At 36.8% G+C, this 18,983-nt stretch overlaps 1 protein-coding gene across 1 annotated transcript in view; it reads right to left on the reverse strand.

Annotated features, from left to right (window-relative positions):
* LOC129230973 (uncharacterized) overlaps window positions 1-18,983 on the reverse strand; it is a 141,509-nt gene that overhangs the window by 37,707 nt on the left and 84,819 nt on the right. The window contains exon 3 of the mRNA XM_054865211.1: window positions 2,822-3,861. Within this exon, the coding sequence (XP_054721186.1) occupies window positions 2,822-3,861 (1,040 nt within the window). The remainder of the gene's footprint in view (window positions 1-2,821; window positions 3,862-18,983) is intronic.

Raw genomic sequence — 18,983 nt, forward strand, 5'->3', positions numbered from 1 at the left:
AAACGTAAAAGGCTTATCTCCTCGCATTTAACTCCTCGCGTTTCTGGAACATTAAACCTCTCATCCTCTCGGAAATATTCAAATATCATCATTGATGTTACTTGAGCAAGATTACTTAGATTGTGCTTTAACGAATCCGGCCTCCATAGTGTGTTTGTTCAAAAGGATTATTGAATTTCTAAAAAATAAAAATATCAGCGCGCTCAAAATGTCCCTAGCGAAAACAAGGGATCTTCGGCGGAAGGCTACCCATTAGTGCCCTGTGACGTAAGCTCGTGACGTTTCAGAAGCGCGCATTTTTGCGCGTGGATTTTTAAAAATTCATTAAAAATCGATCACGGTGTTTTAAAATTCGGCGATGGTGAATTTTTTAGTTTTGAGGGTCAATTAACAATAGCCAAAATATGAACATTTAATAGGTTGCAACTTCCCTATTGAATAAAAAACGTCGTCTCAGCTATGATATAGGGGAATGTGGGGCATAGTGAAACAGTTAAGAACAGTTATACATTTTTCCAAATGAGCAAATTGGAAATTAATTTTGAAAACTAGGGTACAGAATGAGAGAACATTTTATGTTTTGCAGTAGACTTTGTATTGATACGCTATTTCTCATCCTTGGTTGTAAATTTGTACCTGCAAGTCAATAAATACCTGCAAATACAGTATTGTGGCAATTAATTGGGAAATGTCATTTTTTTTCACTTCATATGTAAGCGAACGAATAAGCACTCAAATTTAGCTCACAGTTCAAATGGCAGTTATTTTCAAACTAGTAGTTGTTTGTACGCATCAGGTGTTAAGTAGCAGGCATATAAATTCTTCCGCCAAGTGGCTAGAAGTTGGCGGTGTTAGTTGCTCGCTTGTTGTGGGAGTAATTACAGTCATGGATATCAGTCCTGAAACACGTGCTAAAGTGGTTGCCCTTAGAGAACTCACTTCTTAAACGTTAGAAGAAATAGGCAAACTGTGGAGTGAGTAAATCAAGTGTCGGGAGGATATGGCAGTGGTTTAAGACAACAGGAAATGCTGGAACCAACCGTATTGGAAAATACAGCCGTAAAAGATCAACTTCGGTTCGTGACGACAAAAGTTTACATCGAATGAGTGTTATGAAACCTCGATTAACTAATTTTGATCTGTCCAAGTTCGTGGTGGCAGCTGGTGTTGACATAGCACCTTCAAAAGTGAGATACAAACTTTTAGAATGTGGGAGGAAAGCAAATACGACCGTAAAAGAAGCTGCTTCTCACGCCTCGTATGAAGAAAAAAGGTTAGAATGGGCACGGAAATATAAAACGTGGACTGAAGGAGGACTGGGAAAATGTTTTATTTTCTGTGGTTCAGGGATTTAGATCCAAGTTCGTGAGATGGAGCGAATGAGAACCGCTTCGTCCACATCACATTAATCAAGCACCCAAGTATCCACCCAAAAAGACGTTTTGGGGTTGTTCCTGCGTTTCAAGGACATAATCCCTTGTTCCCGTAGAAGGAATGATGAACAGTGCCAGCTAAGAATCGATATTGACCCAAAATGTGCTTCCAACCCAACCGTGTCTAAACTTTGACCGAACGGAGATGACGTTTTCAACAAGACGGCGCGATATCACAAATCGAAACAAATTTTTAATTGCTGTTCTAAAAACAAACTTACTGCACTGGATTGGCCCGGAAGCTCATTGCACTTAAATCCGATTGAAAATTTGTGGGCTATCGTTAAAAAACGTCTTAATACGTTTGACAGTACGATGGGAAAGCTAATTTCGTCTGTTATTGACATATGGTATAATGACGTTGAAATTAAAACTATATGTTCCAGTCTAGTACATTCCATGCCAAAACGTGTCTGTGATGTTATTATGTCTCAAGGAGGTCAGATTATTTATTAGTTTCAAATGTGTTCATGAAAAATTTCAATAAAACTGATTTTTTTGAAAAAAATGCATTTCCCAATTAATTGCCACAATACTGTAGAAGTGGTACACACTATTGTGGTCATAGCTCAAATTATCATAGACACAATATAGTATTTCTCAAAGGTGTTTTTTTCAGCAATCACGAATTGTTTATTGTTCTCACTTGACGGTTTTGATGTCTTGTGATTTTATTTCCTTTAATATTTTAACAAAATGGAGAAGTCGGTTTCAATTAATTTTGTTACTTTATTACGCATTGCTTTAGTGTATAACATATCGAGATGGAAGCCCAGTAGCTCAGTTGGTAAGAGCGTCGACCTAATAATGCGAAGGCCGTAATATTGATCCTCTCCCATGCACCAGAAAATACTTTGCCTCAACTAAATACTGATCCAAAGTTCCATGTATATGTAATCTTAACTCATGAGGGTAGGATTCCAAACTACAGTTGTTAAAATTTAAAAAAAAAAACGTTTATTTTACGATAAAAAACCGCAGTATCATATTATTCTTCAAAAGTTTTTAATTTTTATTTATTTTAGTGGGCAAGCCCATAACTTTCTTAATACTTTATCAAACTTCAAGAGTAAGTTCGATATCAGCGAAAAACAAAGAAGTTACATTTTTGCCGTTACTTAAAAAAAAAAAAAGGCTTAAAATACCACCGGATTTTTGAAATCCTGTTTGTCAAGCGCGAATGCTAGTAAACATTAAAGAAAAAAAAAAGGTGTTGAGTTAACTCGGGTTGCTTGTATATCATTGCAACAATAATTTAAACAAAAGAAGCAGCTCACAAAATTGAAGCTTAAAAATACATTTGTTTTTTATTACTTTACGAACTAAGAACACAAAACTGTTCAGAGAAAATGGAAGGGGAAAAAAAAAAGAAACAATGAAGCACTTACCACATTCCAAGAAGAAGAAGTGATTTTCCTCAGCCGAACTTCAATATCTTCATCTTTCCCGATTGTTTCAATTTTTTTGTCACTAAAATGTTCAGAAACTTCTTTTTCTTTCGTCGTATATTGGTCCTCAATAATTAATAGAGATTCTTCGGTGCTTTTAAATGTTTCGTAAGATGAGCTATCGTTATTTTTGTTCGTATCGTTACTTTCGCATCCATTCTGTACTTCGTAAGAACAGGAACGTGGAAGTTTGAGCTCGATTGAAGAAAAACTGGAATAAGAAAGCTCCGAATTTTGTTGTAGTTCCTCTTCAACTTCAGTTGATGGTTTTTCGTCGTGACTACACCCGTCTTGCTTTGAAGATGTTTCATGAGATTCTGCATGTTTAATGTCACCATTTTGAACTTCCACGTTAGGGCTAATACAAATAGGGCTATCACAATAGTTTTCATTAGTTTGCATATTTAGAGTTTCACCATCTGTCAAATTATCACTAGAATCTACCAACGGAGATTCACGCTTTTTCTGCTCATTGCAGATTTCTGTGTCATCAGTTTCGTGGGATTGAGATGTATTTGAACCGCCATCACCATCTTCTTGCAGCTCGATAGTTTCTGTTGTTGATTCTGTGGCTATTTGATTCGACTCCAAGGATTCATCAGCATCGAGAATGGTTGATCCATTTCCATTGCTATCACTAGGAAACATGTTTTCACATACTGACGAATTGGAGATTTGCGACTGTTTTGGAATCACCGCTCCATTACAAGGAATAATGTTGGGATCCTTCCAGTCGGATATGTTTAATGGATCTGGCGTTTTCGTTTCTTCCGTTTCATTGTGATTCGAAACGGCATCAGCCTGATTAAAATTTGTAATCAGTGCATGATTCAGGTTGCCATCAAACTCCGGCTCCTCCTCAATTTTGCCTTCAAGTTCATTCTTGCACGGTGTGAAAACATCTTTTAACTGAGTTTCGAATGCATCTTCTTCCCACACGTTGTCCTGATACACTGCATCAAGAGAGTCGGAGACAAGACCTACATAAAATAAAAGCCAACAGTTAAAAATAGTTTAATTGAGGTTATTTTGTAAATTCAAATTTAGAGCACTTGAACAGCTGAGTGGATGAAGATGATTATGCAACAGAGAAGCGAATTTCAAAAAGCTAAACCTTTGTAACTTCGCAAAATCGGTGTTTTTTCTTGCCATATGCTTTAATGTTGTCATAAAGAAGACATAGTTTACGTTTCTGATAACTTTTTGTATGATTCTCTTCAAAAGATGGATCTTTACATTTGAGTGTTAAGGTAAGGCTGTTTTAAATGCTTCTTCTAAAAATCTTGTGTGCTGACTCTAAAACCATGCCTCAGTGAAAAAATGAAATAATGTTTCATGCATGAATATGAGCTTAAAAAGGGTTGTACTTGAAGGAAGAGAATAGTAACCAAAGCGAAAATTATTTCCATACCTAAACAAAAACTTGAAGTAAATATTTGTTATCTATATACATGGCAAAGAGGTTAGTGACAGCATGAAAGAAAAGGTAAAATCTTTGATTTAGCCAGAAAAGTATCAGTAAATTGAGAAACATAAAAGCCAATCAATTGATTGATTTCCTTAACATAATAAAGGATCGTACACATTCAACCAAAGTATTTTTATTCAATCAAGTTGATATTGACTTGAAGATAACCTGTGCAAAAATGTTAAATATACTCCAAGTATCAAAGAACGCTATGTCAGCTATGAAGGGCAAAATTATGGCATGCAGATGATCTGCACCAGATTTGATAGTGATTTTTGATGATTGATCAAATAGAACAAAGGCTGTTACTGAACTACAAGTAGATGACTGGTGTTATGAGGATAGGAAAAGTCCAAACCACGTAACTTATCCCGAAGGTTACCATCCCACCAAAGAAGATGGCCCACCCCCCTGGAATTCTACAGAGCTACTCTCTGCCCCCCAAATGGCATTTAAAAACTCTGTAAAATGAATACCTCTAAAATACAATCAGGAACATTGAAAATAGCGCCCCAAGAAAAAAAAAAGGTGCAATTGTGAAATTTTGCATGTAAGAAAAGTGACATCTGATATGCAAAAGATCCAAGTTTGGTGTCAATGACCGTTTACCCACAGTATCGGTGACATCAGGAAAAAGGTGCTATATAAACCAGTGCATAATTTAAGATTTGTAAATGTTACGATTACATCCGGATTGTCGGAGAACCTTAATGAGTGAAGGATGCCAGGTAGACGAGTTAGAACACATTTCTCACAGTTAAGCGAGTTTGAGAGAGGTTTGATCATCGACATGAAAACTGCAGGCTGGTCGACGAGCCGTGTTGCTGCCTAGGTGTATCGTTCGGAGTGTTCCGTTAGACATTGTTGGAGGCAGTGGACACGAGATGGTACCGTACCCACGTGCAAAAAAAATGGGTCTGGAGTGACCAGGAAGACGACGAGGAGAGAGGATGGGAGGATCGTGCGGCAAGCGCTCGTGGATCCCATAGTGACTCGTTTCACCCTACAAGCAGACGTAGGGGTAGCGGTTGTTCCCCGAACCATTTCTAAACGTCTTGCTGTAGTAAATCTGCCGTCCAAGAGCCCTTTTCGTGTACTCCCTTTAACACCAAAACATGGCAACTCCGTCTGCAATGGTGCGAAGCCAGAGCGATGTATGATGCCACTGATTGGCAAAAGGTGGTGCTCAGTGATAATTCCTGATTCGTTTTGGGGTCAGATGGTATCCGTGCACGGATGTGGAGGCGCCCTGGAGAAAGATACCAGTCCACCCATTCTATCGCACGACACACTACCCGCACAGCGGGCAAAGTGGTTGGAAGACTATATAGCCTATGATAGCCGGTCCACTCTAGTTGCGGTACGTGGTACCTTAACGGGTCAGCGTTATGTTAATGACATTCTACAACCACATCTAGGACCGTTCCTAAATAGCCCTCCAGGAGCAATTTTCCAGCAAGATAATGCTCGCCCGCGTACAGCTAGAGTTGCTCAAGACTTCTTACGTCCTTTTGAGACTCTTCCCTCGCCATCCCGCTCCGCCGACTTGTCACCAATAGAGCATGTATGAGATCAGCTGAAGCACCAGATGCCGCCGTGCTACTCTGTGCAAGATTTAGAAGTGGCTGTTCAAAATTTGGGGGCCCATCTACCTCAGAACAACATCAGACGTTAAATTAGCTCAACGTCGGACCGTATTGCGTCATGTATTGCAGCAAAAAGAGGCCCAACGCGCTATTGAAGTAGCACTGTATTTATCTCATTTCTCAGCCTGTATTTGCTTAATTGTCTAGATTTTGGGATTAAGCGTACCTCTCATTTGTATTATTCCGTACATTAGATTTCCCTTCAATCCAATGCTTCATTCTTGGGGCGCTATTTTCAATGTTCCTGAGTGTATTTAATGGCACAGTCTGCACCATAACCCCACCCCTCCTGGGCACCCTTAGTTAGCAATCTTGGGGGCTTTTAGTTCATATGATTCGAAATTGACTTAAATAAGTCACATTTTAGAACTAAAATGACTTTTGAATGAAACATATTTTGCATGCGACCACACTCGTAACTCTTCAGTCACATTTGAATCTTGTACAGTGAAACCTGTGTAAGTTGACCACTCGCGGTGCACTACTTTAGTGGTCAACTTACACAGGTGGTCAACTTACATAGGTTGATCTATATGATAAGGGCTAATTCCGTGCCTGAAAAAAGCGGTCAACTTAGACAAATGGTCAACTTACAAGGGTGGTCAACTTCACAGGTTTTACTGTACTTGCAACGTAAGAGCTTCAGCAAAGTATACTTGCAAATAGTAATATTAACACATGTAACACTTAATACAGATGTAAAAAAAAATGTGGTTCGTTTTACTCTTTAATCTTCAGTTCGTCTTTCATTTCCTGAGTCACAAACATAACGCTTTAAAATTATGAAAACATTTAGATGTATCCACAATAAAAATATTGCCATTAAAATGATCCTAGATATTCTTCGTTATCATACTAAAAGAAAATAAAAGATATCTTTAAAAAATCATTGAAATTTTTATTGTTGTTTGCAAAGAAACAGCGTCAGAAAGTCACACATGTCACTGTGGAAAAGTCCGGTAAAATTTTCTTCCCAAACCATTATCTGCTTCAATTATTAAAATGGTTTCCTTCAGTAAATTTCAAGTAATTAAATGTTCTTGTACAGTATTTGTGACTCTTCAGTTGTTAATATTCACAAAGGGTAACACACATAACTTTCTGTTAACACACGTAACGCACCAATTTCACCAAAACAAAAATATATTTACTGCTTAATTTTTTTTTTTTTAAATCTCTAAACACACCTTTGATAATTATCTCTATTTAAAAAAAATCTTGATTTTCTCATTTATACTTCACAGAATTAAACGTATATATACAAAGTTTCAAATATCAAGCTTTATAAAGGATAGCACACGTAACGAAATTTCAGAATTTTTTTTTTTACAACAAAAAATTAATATCAACTTTCAACTTTTTTTTCAGACTTAAAACGCATGAAAATTTAACAACTAGTTTAGAAAACTATGAAAAGTATCCAGTAAGTTTGTTATAAAGGGCATTAAAGTTGAAAAATGTTGTGTTAAAGTAACACGTAACGAAAGAATCGTTCGTTAGCTGTTCTTCCTAATTCAAAACTAAGACATACGAAATTGAAAATCTGTACGTATGTATGAGTATATGATTTTCCTTTTTTTTTTCATTTTGGACATAACAGCTCCCTACTGAAGCCGTTAAATACAAGTAAGTACCTGCTAACAGAGTTTAAGGTTTATTTTTTAATTTAGACTCGAGTAAACCTATTAAAAGTTGCTTGAATGTGGTAATTATAATTTCCGTTGTCAGGCAAAATATTGCTGTTAAACCTATCTCTCTGTGTGTGCATATGAATGTATGTTCTTTATACAGATCCGGAGTTTTCATCGGAAATTTTGCGAAATTTGCCATAGAGGGCTTTTGATACTCAGGAATTCACACAGGAGGTTTTCCTTACAGAAATCCACGGATTACGTCGGGTCTTTGCCAAACTTGGCAAAAAGTTCCTTTTATGCTCAGGAATTTACATAGGGGATTGGGGGGAGGGGGGTTGTCAGGGAATCCGTGACACGGAATGTTTACGTTTATTAATAATTGGATTTTTGGAATTTTAAAAAATATCCAAAGAGGTCTTAATTTGGGTCATAAAATTTATCTTTTCTACACGTTAATGGGCAATTTGACACTATTTTTTCTTTTATCTAAGCTTCATTGCTGAACATACGTCACTTGACGAAAGGTTTATTTTCGAGGGAGACCGTGCAACGTCTGGAAGCGCAGCTAGTAAATTATAAAACATTTATAACTTCAGTAGTGTGTTATGTTTTGTTCTTATTCTTGTATTATTTCGTCTTTATGGTTATTTATTTCATCTGTGCAGAGTTCGATAAAACTGTCAATAGTTCATATTTTTAACTATTGAACAAGAATCCCCTGCTTGTTCATCTACATGCATCCATACATGAGACTGGATTGTTCAGATATATTTCATGCACTTAAACCTTACAACGCATTCAATTTCTTTGAAAAATTTTAGATTTATGACTCATATAATCAAAAAATTGTACATTTTTTTTCCTTATGATATTAAATATATAATTCAAATACGGTATGTGTATATTTGTTTACGCTTCTTTCAAAAAAAGTTCATTCAATGACCCCTCCCCTTCACCTCTGCTATACTTCAAAAAAAAAACGAGCTGATGTGTGCATCACATGACTTCCTTTTACTCCAATTTAATGTCATTTTCCCATTATTGGCGATTTTAATGGGATTCAATAGTTTACTCTCTAAATATCACCAACAGTGGCCAAATTGGAACCAAATAAAAAAAAAAAAAAAAAGCCAAATTTGTCGCCAAGTTGGCGATAAAACTTGGCGACCAAAAGACTGGTGATATATCGCCAAGTGTCCGACAAATTATAACACCACTTGAGTTTAAATCGAAATTAACAATGATTTCCCCACAAAAAGGGGCAAAAGACCCCCTTAAGAACATCCGAGTGCAACCAAAAGGGAAGGTGCACAACTAGACCGCACTAGGAGTCTACGTAGCAAATTTCAACTTTTCTAGGACATACCGTTTTTGAGTTATGCGAGATACATACACACATACATACGGACGTCACGGAGAAATTCGTCCTAATTAACTCGGGGGTCGTCAAAATGGATATTTTGGGTGTCTGTAGGTTCCTAGGCATATCCACGTTTGATCGGATCGAAAAAAAAACTCAACATTCATTCAGGAAATTAAGGCCAATTTTTGAGTGAAATTTTTTTCGCGAATACAATACTTCCTTTTTTGTAAAAGGAAGTAAAATAAAAAGAGAGAGAGAGAGAGAAAAGGTTAAATTCAATGTTACTGAATTTACCAAGCATTTTTAACAGAAAATAATTCGATACATTTCCCATTTTTTGCTGTTTTCTCAATTATAAGTAAGAATCTGAAGCAAAACACACTAACTCAAAACAGAACAAAAATATATTGATATTTTATACACTGCATTAGAAAAGAGGTGGAACTATCAGCGTAAACATACACACAAATATTAATTTTTATAAAGTAGTTTTAGCGGTGATTTTTTTTCCTTTCAGATGTTCTTCATTTATTTTTCTCTTTGAGGGACACCCTACATAAAAGTGGGAAACTACTCTAATAGCAGCAGTTCTTCAAGATTTCAATATTTTTAAGGTAAATGATTTAATAAATTAAAAAATAAATAAAGTAGAAAGAAATGCGGATAATAATTTCGATCACAGGTTGCAGAAACATTGAGCTCTGATATTTCTCGCTGCTGTGTTACGGTGGCAAAAAATCGACACAAAAGTCAAAATCTTTTGCGCAAAAAATATTTTATATCAGTAATCAATACGAAATGAATTAAATAACTTATATGAAACAATTATTAAAAATGAGTCTGAAGTTTTAAGAACCCTTCAGTACCGTTTAAAAAAATAACGGAAACTGCGCTACAAGCCTTACGAATCACAACACAGATAAAGTGCAAGTTTTCAGATGAGCGTTAATCTTTGCATACATTTATCGATTGAAAAACGATCATATTTAATTTCACTTTGAACATTAGTGATATGGCTCAGACTTTGCAGTCCCAGGATTGTTGTTACACTTTTTTTTTAACTAAAACTAGCAAAAACTTAAAAGCATCAATCCATTGTAACAAAATATTTAAAACTAAAAAGTATTTAGTTTACCTTTTGACATGGCGACGTTTTATGTAAGTTTGTTTTTTAGACCTTCGGAATTATCTGAGTCCGCACATGGTGTAAGAGGAACTCGTTCTGCCAATCTCATGACACACGAGTGAGTTGATTCACTAATGATTGGACTCGTTATCACTCGACACTGTTTACCGCCGATTTGACAGAAACAATAGAATTCACACTTTCTCAAGCGATTTCTGAAGTGTGAAGTAAGAATGTTGAATATATTTTGGAGAGACATTTTCTTTGGAAATTTGGAAGTAAGGAGGATGGAAGTATTTGGGGAAAAATTTTCTGTAGAAATTTGGAGTAAGGTGGATGGATATATTACTTCCTTTTACAAAAAAGGAAGTATTGTATTCGCGAAAAAAATTTCCCTCAAAAATCGGCCTTAATTTCCATTTTGCTCACCCCCGAATGAATGTTGAGTTTATTTTTCAACCCGACCACACGTGGATACATGCCTAGGAACGTACAGACACCCGAAATATCCATTTTGACGATCCCCGTGTTAATTACAACGATTTTTCTCGTGACGTCTGTATGTACGTATGTATGTGCGTATGTGTGTATGTCGCATAACTCAAGAACGGAATGTCCTAGAAAGTTGAAATTTGGTACTTAGACTCCTAGTGGGGTCTAGTTGTGCACCTCCGTTTTCGGTTGCATTCGGATGCTCCAAAGGGGGTCTTTTGCCCCTTTTTGTGGGGAAATCATTGTTAATTCCGATGTAAACTCAAGCGGTGTTATAATTTGGCGGACACTTGGCGATATATCGCCAGTCTTTTGGTCGCCAAGTTTTGTCGCCAACTTGACAACAAATTTGGCGATTTTTTTTTTAATTTTTAAATCTGGTTTCAAATTGGCCCCTGTTGGTGATATTTAGAGAGTAAACTATTGAATCACATTAAAACTGCCAATAATGGGAAAATGACATTAAATTGGAGTAAAAGGAAGTCATGTGATGCACACATCAGCTCGTTTTTAGATAAATTTCTGTGGAACTTTGAAGTAAGGAGGATGGATGCATTTGGAGAGAAAATTTCTGTAGAAAATTGGAGTAAGGACGATGGATGTATTTGAAAAGAAATTTTTTGTAGAAATTTGGAGTACGGAGGATAGATGGGCTTGAAGAGAAATTTTCTGACGCACAATTGGGAGAAGAAATGCAAATGATTCCGGCAACGAATATTGGATAATACTTCATTTATAGGAGGTGACTGTTCACCATAGGGTAGAGTAAGAGGGGGAGGCATTGTAATTTACTTTAATGTTTGTAGACATTTCTAATTTTGGAATTTTGGTTTCAAATTTCGTTTTACTTTCATTGCAATATAGAGGATACTGAACATTAACTATTTTATGGAGAACTGACAACCTCTTAGCATTTTTTATTTTAAATTTAAGGATTTTTACTTCTTTCATGAGTATATGAATAAACTATTATTACAAGGTTTGTTTCACATAAAAAAAAAAAAAAATTAGTTAGATCGAAAATTTTAAATTTTGATTTTTTTTGAAATTAAAGATTTCAGTTCATTCTCCTCCTTAATCATTAATAAATGAGGAGTTGACATTGAAAATGAGTTACATGAGAAAAACAAAATTTCATAGACGGAAAGAAAAATTAGGAGACATTAAAAATAACTCAACATAAGAAAATCATATCAATGATTGGTTACTGTAGTAGTTATATTAATAAGTGTTATATTTATAATTTGTTTCGAAAATAAAACAATTCATTGTTACGGTTTCAGCAGTAATTTTTATTACTCTTAATCTTTCTTCTCGTGTCCAGTGAAATTTTGTTTTCATCACATAACTCCTTTTCAGGCGCGCTCAGGGGCATAGACAGAAATTTTGGGGCCCGTCACAAATGTCTTCTACGAGTGCCCCCCCCCCCACCATATCGTTAACCCCTCGTCCCTATACATATATTTCATCCCTTATTTTAAAAATCTCGAGTCCCTTCAAACTCGGGTCCGGGTCAACAGGTGTCCCTTCTCCCCCCCCCCCGCGCGCGCCCCTGGGGACGCCCCGATGGAAGGTCACGGGAGGTTTAAGTGACCTCCTAAAATATATTTCCCCATTTGGCAAATTTCATCAGACGAATCGGCGAATTTGCAGACAACATTGCAAATTACAAGTTTTTGTTTTAAATTTATACTAATGCTTTATGTCTCTTCTCAAATAAATGAAAGTAATGTTCGGAGTTTCATCCGGTAAAAAAAGTCCCCTCCTCCTCCCAAAACTTTAAGTTCCCCCTGCATATTTTACAATGGCAGCGACACGATTTTTAACCCAAATCTTTTGTAGCAGTCATAGTGACTAAACGGTTGAATTAAAAAAATTAAATTGTATTTATGGGGGAAAAGTAGGAAAAAAAACTAATTTCTTCTACAGGGGCTCGCCGAACCAATCTCTTTGGGAGAGGAAATTCTCAATTTACAGATTGGAAACTCCGAATTTTACCAAATGAAAAAAATTGAACGAGGGGGGGGGGGAAGTAAAATTTAAGTACAGCTTCCAAATTTGACAAAAATTTGTCGAATATGAAAACGTTTGGGATAGTCACAGAAACCTTTTGCGACCTCCCTATTGGCGTGCTTCTGTACAAGAGAAACTCTGAGGGGGGGGGGGGGGTTAGGGATATACCCCTCCCCCCCCCCCAAAAAAAATAAAACTGAATAAATTCCCTCTTTTTAACATAGAAACGGACTAAAACTTGCCTCCTCCGAAAGTTTTTTTTATGGCTGTGCCAGTGCTCATTCTCCTGAATTATCCATTGGGACATGAGTTTGATGACGCCACTCAAATGGTAATTAATAGTGTTTTAATCCGCTACTAGATGTCAGCACTAAATTTATCCCTGCTCTACTTTCTCCCTCCCTAAGCGACACATTGTCTCACAAAGACCTTGAAAATAAATTATTTCCATGAAAACTGTTAGCTCTTTCTGTTTAACAAATTATGTCGTTGAAGAAGTCGCTTCACACTTTTTCCCGTCACTCCCTTAAATAGTCTGTCAGTTAGACCGAAAAATAGCGTCATTTCTGCGATAAAGCTGGGTGAGGTGTCTTTTTTTTTTCAGTTTTTTGCGTAGATTACGAATATGCAGAGGCGGAAATCGAAATCTGTAGCTTTTGTACAGTAATTGCCAAAAAAAAAAAGCATCAAAATCATCAATGTGTGATGTTTCAAATTTGTCAATTGGAGTGGCTTTCGCCAGAAAAAAATCCAAATGAAAGTTAGTCTTTAATTTTTTACCGGGGCCCACGCCCTCTGCTCGATTCGCTTGCTAACCACCGTTCGCCAGCTGCGGTGGCTGGCAATTTCTAGCGAAAAAAAACCCAATTTGTCGCATTTAATAAATGCAACAAGTAAGTCTGCAATTATTTATATACTGGGGCTCCGCCCTCTGCTCCATTCGCTTGCCGACCCCCTTTCGCCATCTACGGCGGCTCAATGCCGCCTGCAGCGGGTGGGAGTTTCTAGCGAAAAAAAAACCGACTTGTTGCATTTAATAAATGCAACAAGTCAGCAATTAATTACAAACTGGATCTCCACCCTCTGCTCGATTAGCTTGCCGACCCCCTTTCGCCAGCTACGGCGGCTCAATGCCGCCTGCAGCGAGTGGTTAATTTCTAGAGAAAAAAACTGACTTTTTGCATTTAATAAATAAAATAAAAAATCTTAAAAAATTATTCAAAAAAGAATGGTATATGAGTGTTTAACTATACTTTGGGCAAACCAAACCTGGTAGCCATGACCCAACCTCCTAATAGGCAGAGTAGGCCTAGAGCGGCAAATTTTTCAGGGGCGCAAATTTTGCTTTAACCACACATTTTTTTTAATTAGTTTGTTATGCTTGAAAGTAAAATATTGGCATACTTTCATTTTTCACAGAGACATTTTTTTCTTGTAATTTAATAATGATTGCTTCCACACATCTTATGAAAATCAAATGTTTTTCAATCATGGTGATTGATCATAATTAATCAGCATAAAATAGTAAGTGAAGATGAAAAGCGGGCGTTCATTTCAGAAAGTGTCGTTGCGTTTATCCAGAAGTCGCAACAAGATTGGAGTTTGAGAAAGATTTTTAATGCTATACTAAAGTTTATTCAGTACTGGTTTCTTGAGGGATTGACGTTTATTTTGTTTTTTATATTATTAATATTTTAAAATTGTTTTCTATTAATATCAGGTCTCGGAAACAAATGAAAATGAGTAACGAGAGAAAAAGGCTGACTGATTTTAAATAAAGAAAACACGCTAAATTAAAAACCGAAGAACGAAAAAGAGTCCTCAAAACACTTTTAAACGTTTTATATATACATATTTTTTCAAATGAGCAGTTTTCAAAAGCAGAAACTCTGAACTCTTTGCACAAAATAAAATAATATAAACAGCGGCGCATCGAACTAAAATGTTTGGGAGGAGGAAAATACTAATTTTACCGAATGATAAAAAACGAGCTTATCATACATATCACGCATATCATACATACGTACATAACATCAAATGAGAAGGAACGTTAGGCATTATTAAAAAACAATTTTGAAATTTTTAAAAATTTTAATAAAAAAATAGAACCGACTTCGAAATTGCTCTAAAAAGTGAAAAATAATTTTATTTTTCAAACGCCATCGATAATACTTTTAAACATAAATTTTGAAGTTGGCGCAAAAACAAAGTAAAATCCAGTGTAACCATGCTTCGGTCATATTTTTTTCAGAAAGTCATCCAAAGACGGGAACGAAACATTTATATCGTTACTCAAATATGCTGTCATGAATGCATAATGTATGTGGTAGTGAAGAAACTGGCCCTGGTTAAATTTATAGTTGTAGCTGAGTCATGGCTGTGAATGATTTTATCTATCGTTCTTGCGCAAACTTCAAAAATTTTGTTTAAAAGTATTATCGATGGTGCTTGAAGAAAAAAAATATTTTTCACTTTTTAGAGCAATTTCGAAGTCTGTTCTATTTTTTTATTAATTTTTTTTTATTTCATCTGTTTTAGTGTAAATGTATTTCAGATATAGTAAGAAGTTACCATCACGAAACTTCACATTATTTTTATCATAAAAATGCACCATGCTTTAAAAAAAAATTATATATATATATATATATATATATATATATATATATATATATATATATATATATATATATATATATGTTTTAAACTTTAAGCGATTGGCACTAAAAAGTTATCTTTGTTCATCTCTGGAATTCATTTGTGTGTTAATTTAACTATAACCATTTAAATATTACGTTTTCCCTCACTAATTTACATTTCACGGCATAAAAGTTGCTTGTGATGTAATCCTGTATCTTCTTACTTAGCCCAGATCATCTGTTATTGGCATAGATGATAACGATAAAAATACTGCTATATAGTTGAATTAAACCTAACCTGGTAGCATTGTGAAGTCTAAGCATATATCCTAATCACTGCATTATCTCGCTTCCAGGTTAAATTTACCCCCACTATAGAGCAATGACACTGAAAAAACTTGATGCTTGCTTCAGAGAAGCCTTCATTCAAAATTATCACTGCAATTACTAGTAATATTATTGTTGAATGGCACCAAACTTTTGTAACAATAGGTTTTATATTTAATCATTTGATAGGGATATTGCATGAAATTTACTGTTTTTGGACCATAACTTTTTTTGTAAAGAACAAATATGGTCAAACAAAGTAATGGGACCTAAGTTGAGCCATCCCCTATCCATTAAAAAAAGAATCATCAAAATCGGTTACTAGGTGATACGCTGTGAGTGGACAAACAAACAAACAAAAAAAAAAAAAAAAAAAAATACATACGGTATGAACTGATAACCGCCTCCTTTTTGAAGTCGGTTAAAAAAGAATCTATGTTACAATATTATCTCCAAATCTGACAAATCATCAGCAAAATTCGTCGAATAAGGATTTATTTGTTAGGTTACTTTGACCTCCCATCGGTGCGCGCCTCAATGTGAAACGTCATCATTTCTTCATAAGCTTGACAGTTTAAATTTCGGGAACACTTTTTTGCGTGTTTTTGAGCAAAGGAAATTTTTTGCTCCTTTTAGGGGGGAGAGGGGTGGCAGATTTCAAATCTGCCCAGGAGCGGCATGGAGCTAAATTCGACCCTTCTAGTAGTATTACAAAGGCTACGCTGATCCAGAACTCAATATTACGACACTGCCAGGTTAGGGTTGCCCCAACTATACTTATGTTGAGTTTTAAAAAGATACTATGTTGAAGGAGAAGAGTATTTAAGATTCTCTTACTTTAATTGGCTTAAAAATCGTAGTCGTCGTCATCCCCAATCTTCTCACAATATCCAGTATTTATAAAGTGGCATCAAGTTCTTTTTTGTTACATAAGCGGTTGCAGATGTCAGTACATGGCAGGTTGACATCCGAGCATGGACATAATCCTTGTTGGCAAACTTTGCATAGTTGCACGCTATCATTTCCATGACTTCCTCGGGTGAGGGTCGACTCCGAAGCAAAGTTATAACAATTTTACCGTTTTCAGCATTCTAACCATGCTCGTATGGCGTTTGAACAAATCGATATTGAACAAGAGATTTTATCTACACTCCTGTTTGTGAAAATTGCAACACCACGAAGGATTTACGCGAGTGAGCTGAAATTTGCAGGAAATGTAAAGTAGGGCATGATATGCAAATGATTAGAATTGCAGACCGGTAACGTATGCGTATGCTGAGCAGCGCTCTCTGGACGGCAGATCGAACCGAATATAAATAGACGACTGTAGCGAGGCGTGTATGATTATCGGTGGTTATATGCTAGAGTAAACGTTAACTGAATCTTTACTATGCCTCTTCGACGAAAGAAAGCGAAATTTAATTAAATTTCGGAGTTTGAACGGGGCAGAATCGTCGGCCTTCGTGAAAATAGATTGTTTAATAGTGCAGTAGCCGCTCGTGTGCAGTGTAACAGTAACACAATCATGCGTGTTTCGAAGCAATGGACGGACGAGGGTCGGACAGCTCGGAAATCCGGGAGTGGACCCCGAAATGTGACGTCAGCTCGCTATGACAGACACCTGGTGCGTATGGCGCTGACGGACCGCACAGCTTCTTCTAGACAATTGGCAGCACAGTGGTCAACAGCTACAGGTGTTTCATTGTGTGTTTCATCAATTCGGAGACGTCTGCTGCAGTGTGGGCTGCGCGCAAGGATTCCTTTATACAGGATTCCTCTCACGCAAAACCATCGCCGCCTGCGGCTACAATGGGCCAATGTGCATAGGAGCTGGCGTGCTGATTGGCAGCAGGTCGTCTTTTCTGACGAATCCCGCTTCAATTTGTGGCACCATGATGGCCAAATTTGTGTCAGGCGCTATGCCGGTGAACGGCACATTCCGGAGTGCATTATCGAACGCCACAGTGGACGAACACCTGGAGTTATTTTCTGGGGTGCGATAGCATATCATGGACGATCACAATTGCTACGAATTGTGGGCAATTTGAACAGTACCCGATACATAAACGAAGTTTTACAGCCTCAAGCTATTCCTTTCCTGCAAGAATTGCCAGGGGCTCTATTCCAGCAGGTTAATGCCCGTCCACATGTCGCCAGGACTGTCAAATCCTACCTTGATTCGCAGCAGGTACAGCTTCTTCCTTGGCCTGCATATTCCCGATATGTCAGCGATTGAATATGAGTGGGATTTCGTTGGGCGGCGTCTCGCTCGTAATCCTTGTCCTGTTGCTTCGACAGACGAACTTTGGTTGCGCATTCAAACAATATGGAATACTCTACTCTTCCGCAGGCAGATATTTAAACTTTGTTTCACTCCATGCCGAGTCGTGTAGCAGCTCTTATTGCGGCCCGTGGTGGCCACACAAAATACTTATTTCTATCTCTTTTTATTGTTTGTTTGGTTGGTTTGAAAATGTATTCATTTATTTGTACCATTACCACTCAACTGCGTATTAAATTTCATTCAACTACGATGCTTCTTTCATGGTGTTACAATTTTCACAAACAAGAGCGTATATTGCAGCCTGATAGTTTGCTGTCTTGACATAGAGACTCAATGTAGATTTACAAGGAGGCTAGAGCCCAGGCAGAACATGACCACCATTAGAGCAGTACTAATCATACCTCAGCTTGTTCACGTCTCCAGTTTTTGAATCGCCGTACATTTCACATACAAGCAGAGCCCGTCTAACTAAAAGGGAGGCCCCAGGCGCTCAGTAATTTGGAGGCCCCCTGAAGACTCTATAGCAGAAGAGAGTGGTTGATTTACAGGTTTGGGTCCCGTCGGAATATATTTTTGGGGCTTCTTTGTCTCTCACAGAACTATGTAAATCATTTATCATGTGAATTTATGAAGCCCCTTCAGGGCCCATCATATTTGTGACATGGTAAATTCCCTACTGACATAATGAATAAAAATTATCCTTTAAGAAAGTTTTTTGCAATTAATAAGTCATAATTTTTTTAAATTATTATTTTAAAAATACATGTATGTTTCTCACAGTTGTAATGCTACGCATAATTCTTCAAGAAATTTGGGGCCCCTTAGGAAGATGAGGCCCCAGACCCCACCCTAGTTGGCCTGTGCGGTAATGAGGCCCTGCATACAAGGTGTTCAAGGCTTGTATTCAAGCTTTCACTTACGATCCATTCTTCACCAAGGTTTTTAAAGGTTTCAATATAAAATGATGCGGTGGCCATTATTTTGAATGGTGCCCTTTTTACATTTTTTATAAAATGCCGAAATGCTGTTACAACCTGTGAAGCTGTGTACAGGCCCGTGTCCAGATTTTCATAAAAGGAGGGGTTTTAATCTTACCTGTGTATGTCGGAGGGG

This window comes from Uloborus diversus, chromosome 10, assembly GCF_026930045.1.
Source record: "Uloborus diversus isolate 005 chromosome 10, Udiv.v.3.1, whole genome shotgun sequence".
NCBI classification, from domain to species: domain Eukaryota; kingdom Metazoa; phylum Arthropoda; class Arachnida; order Araneae; family Uloboridae; genus Uloborus; species Uloborus diversus.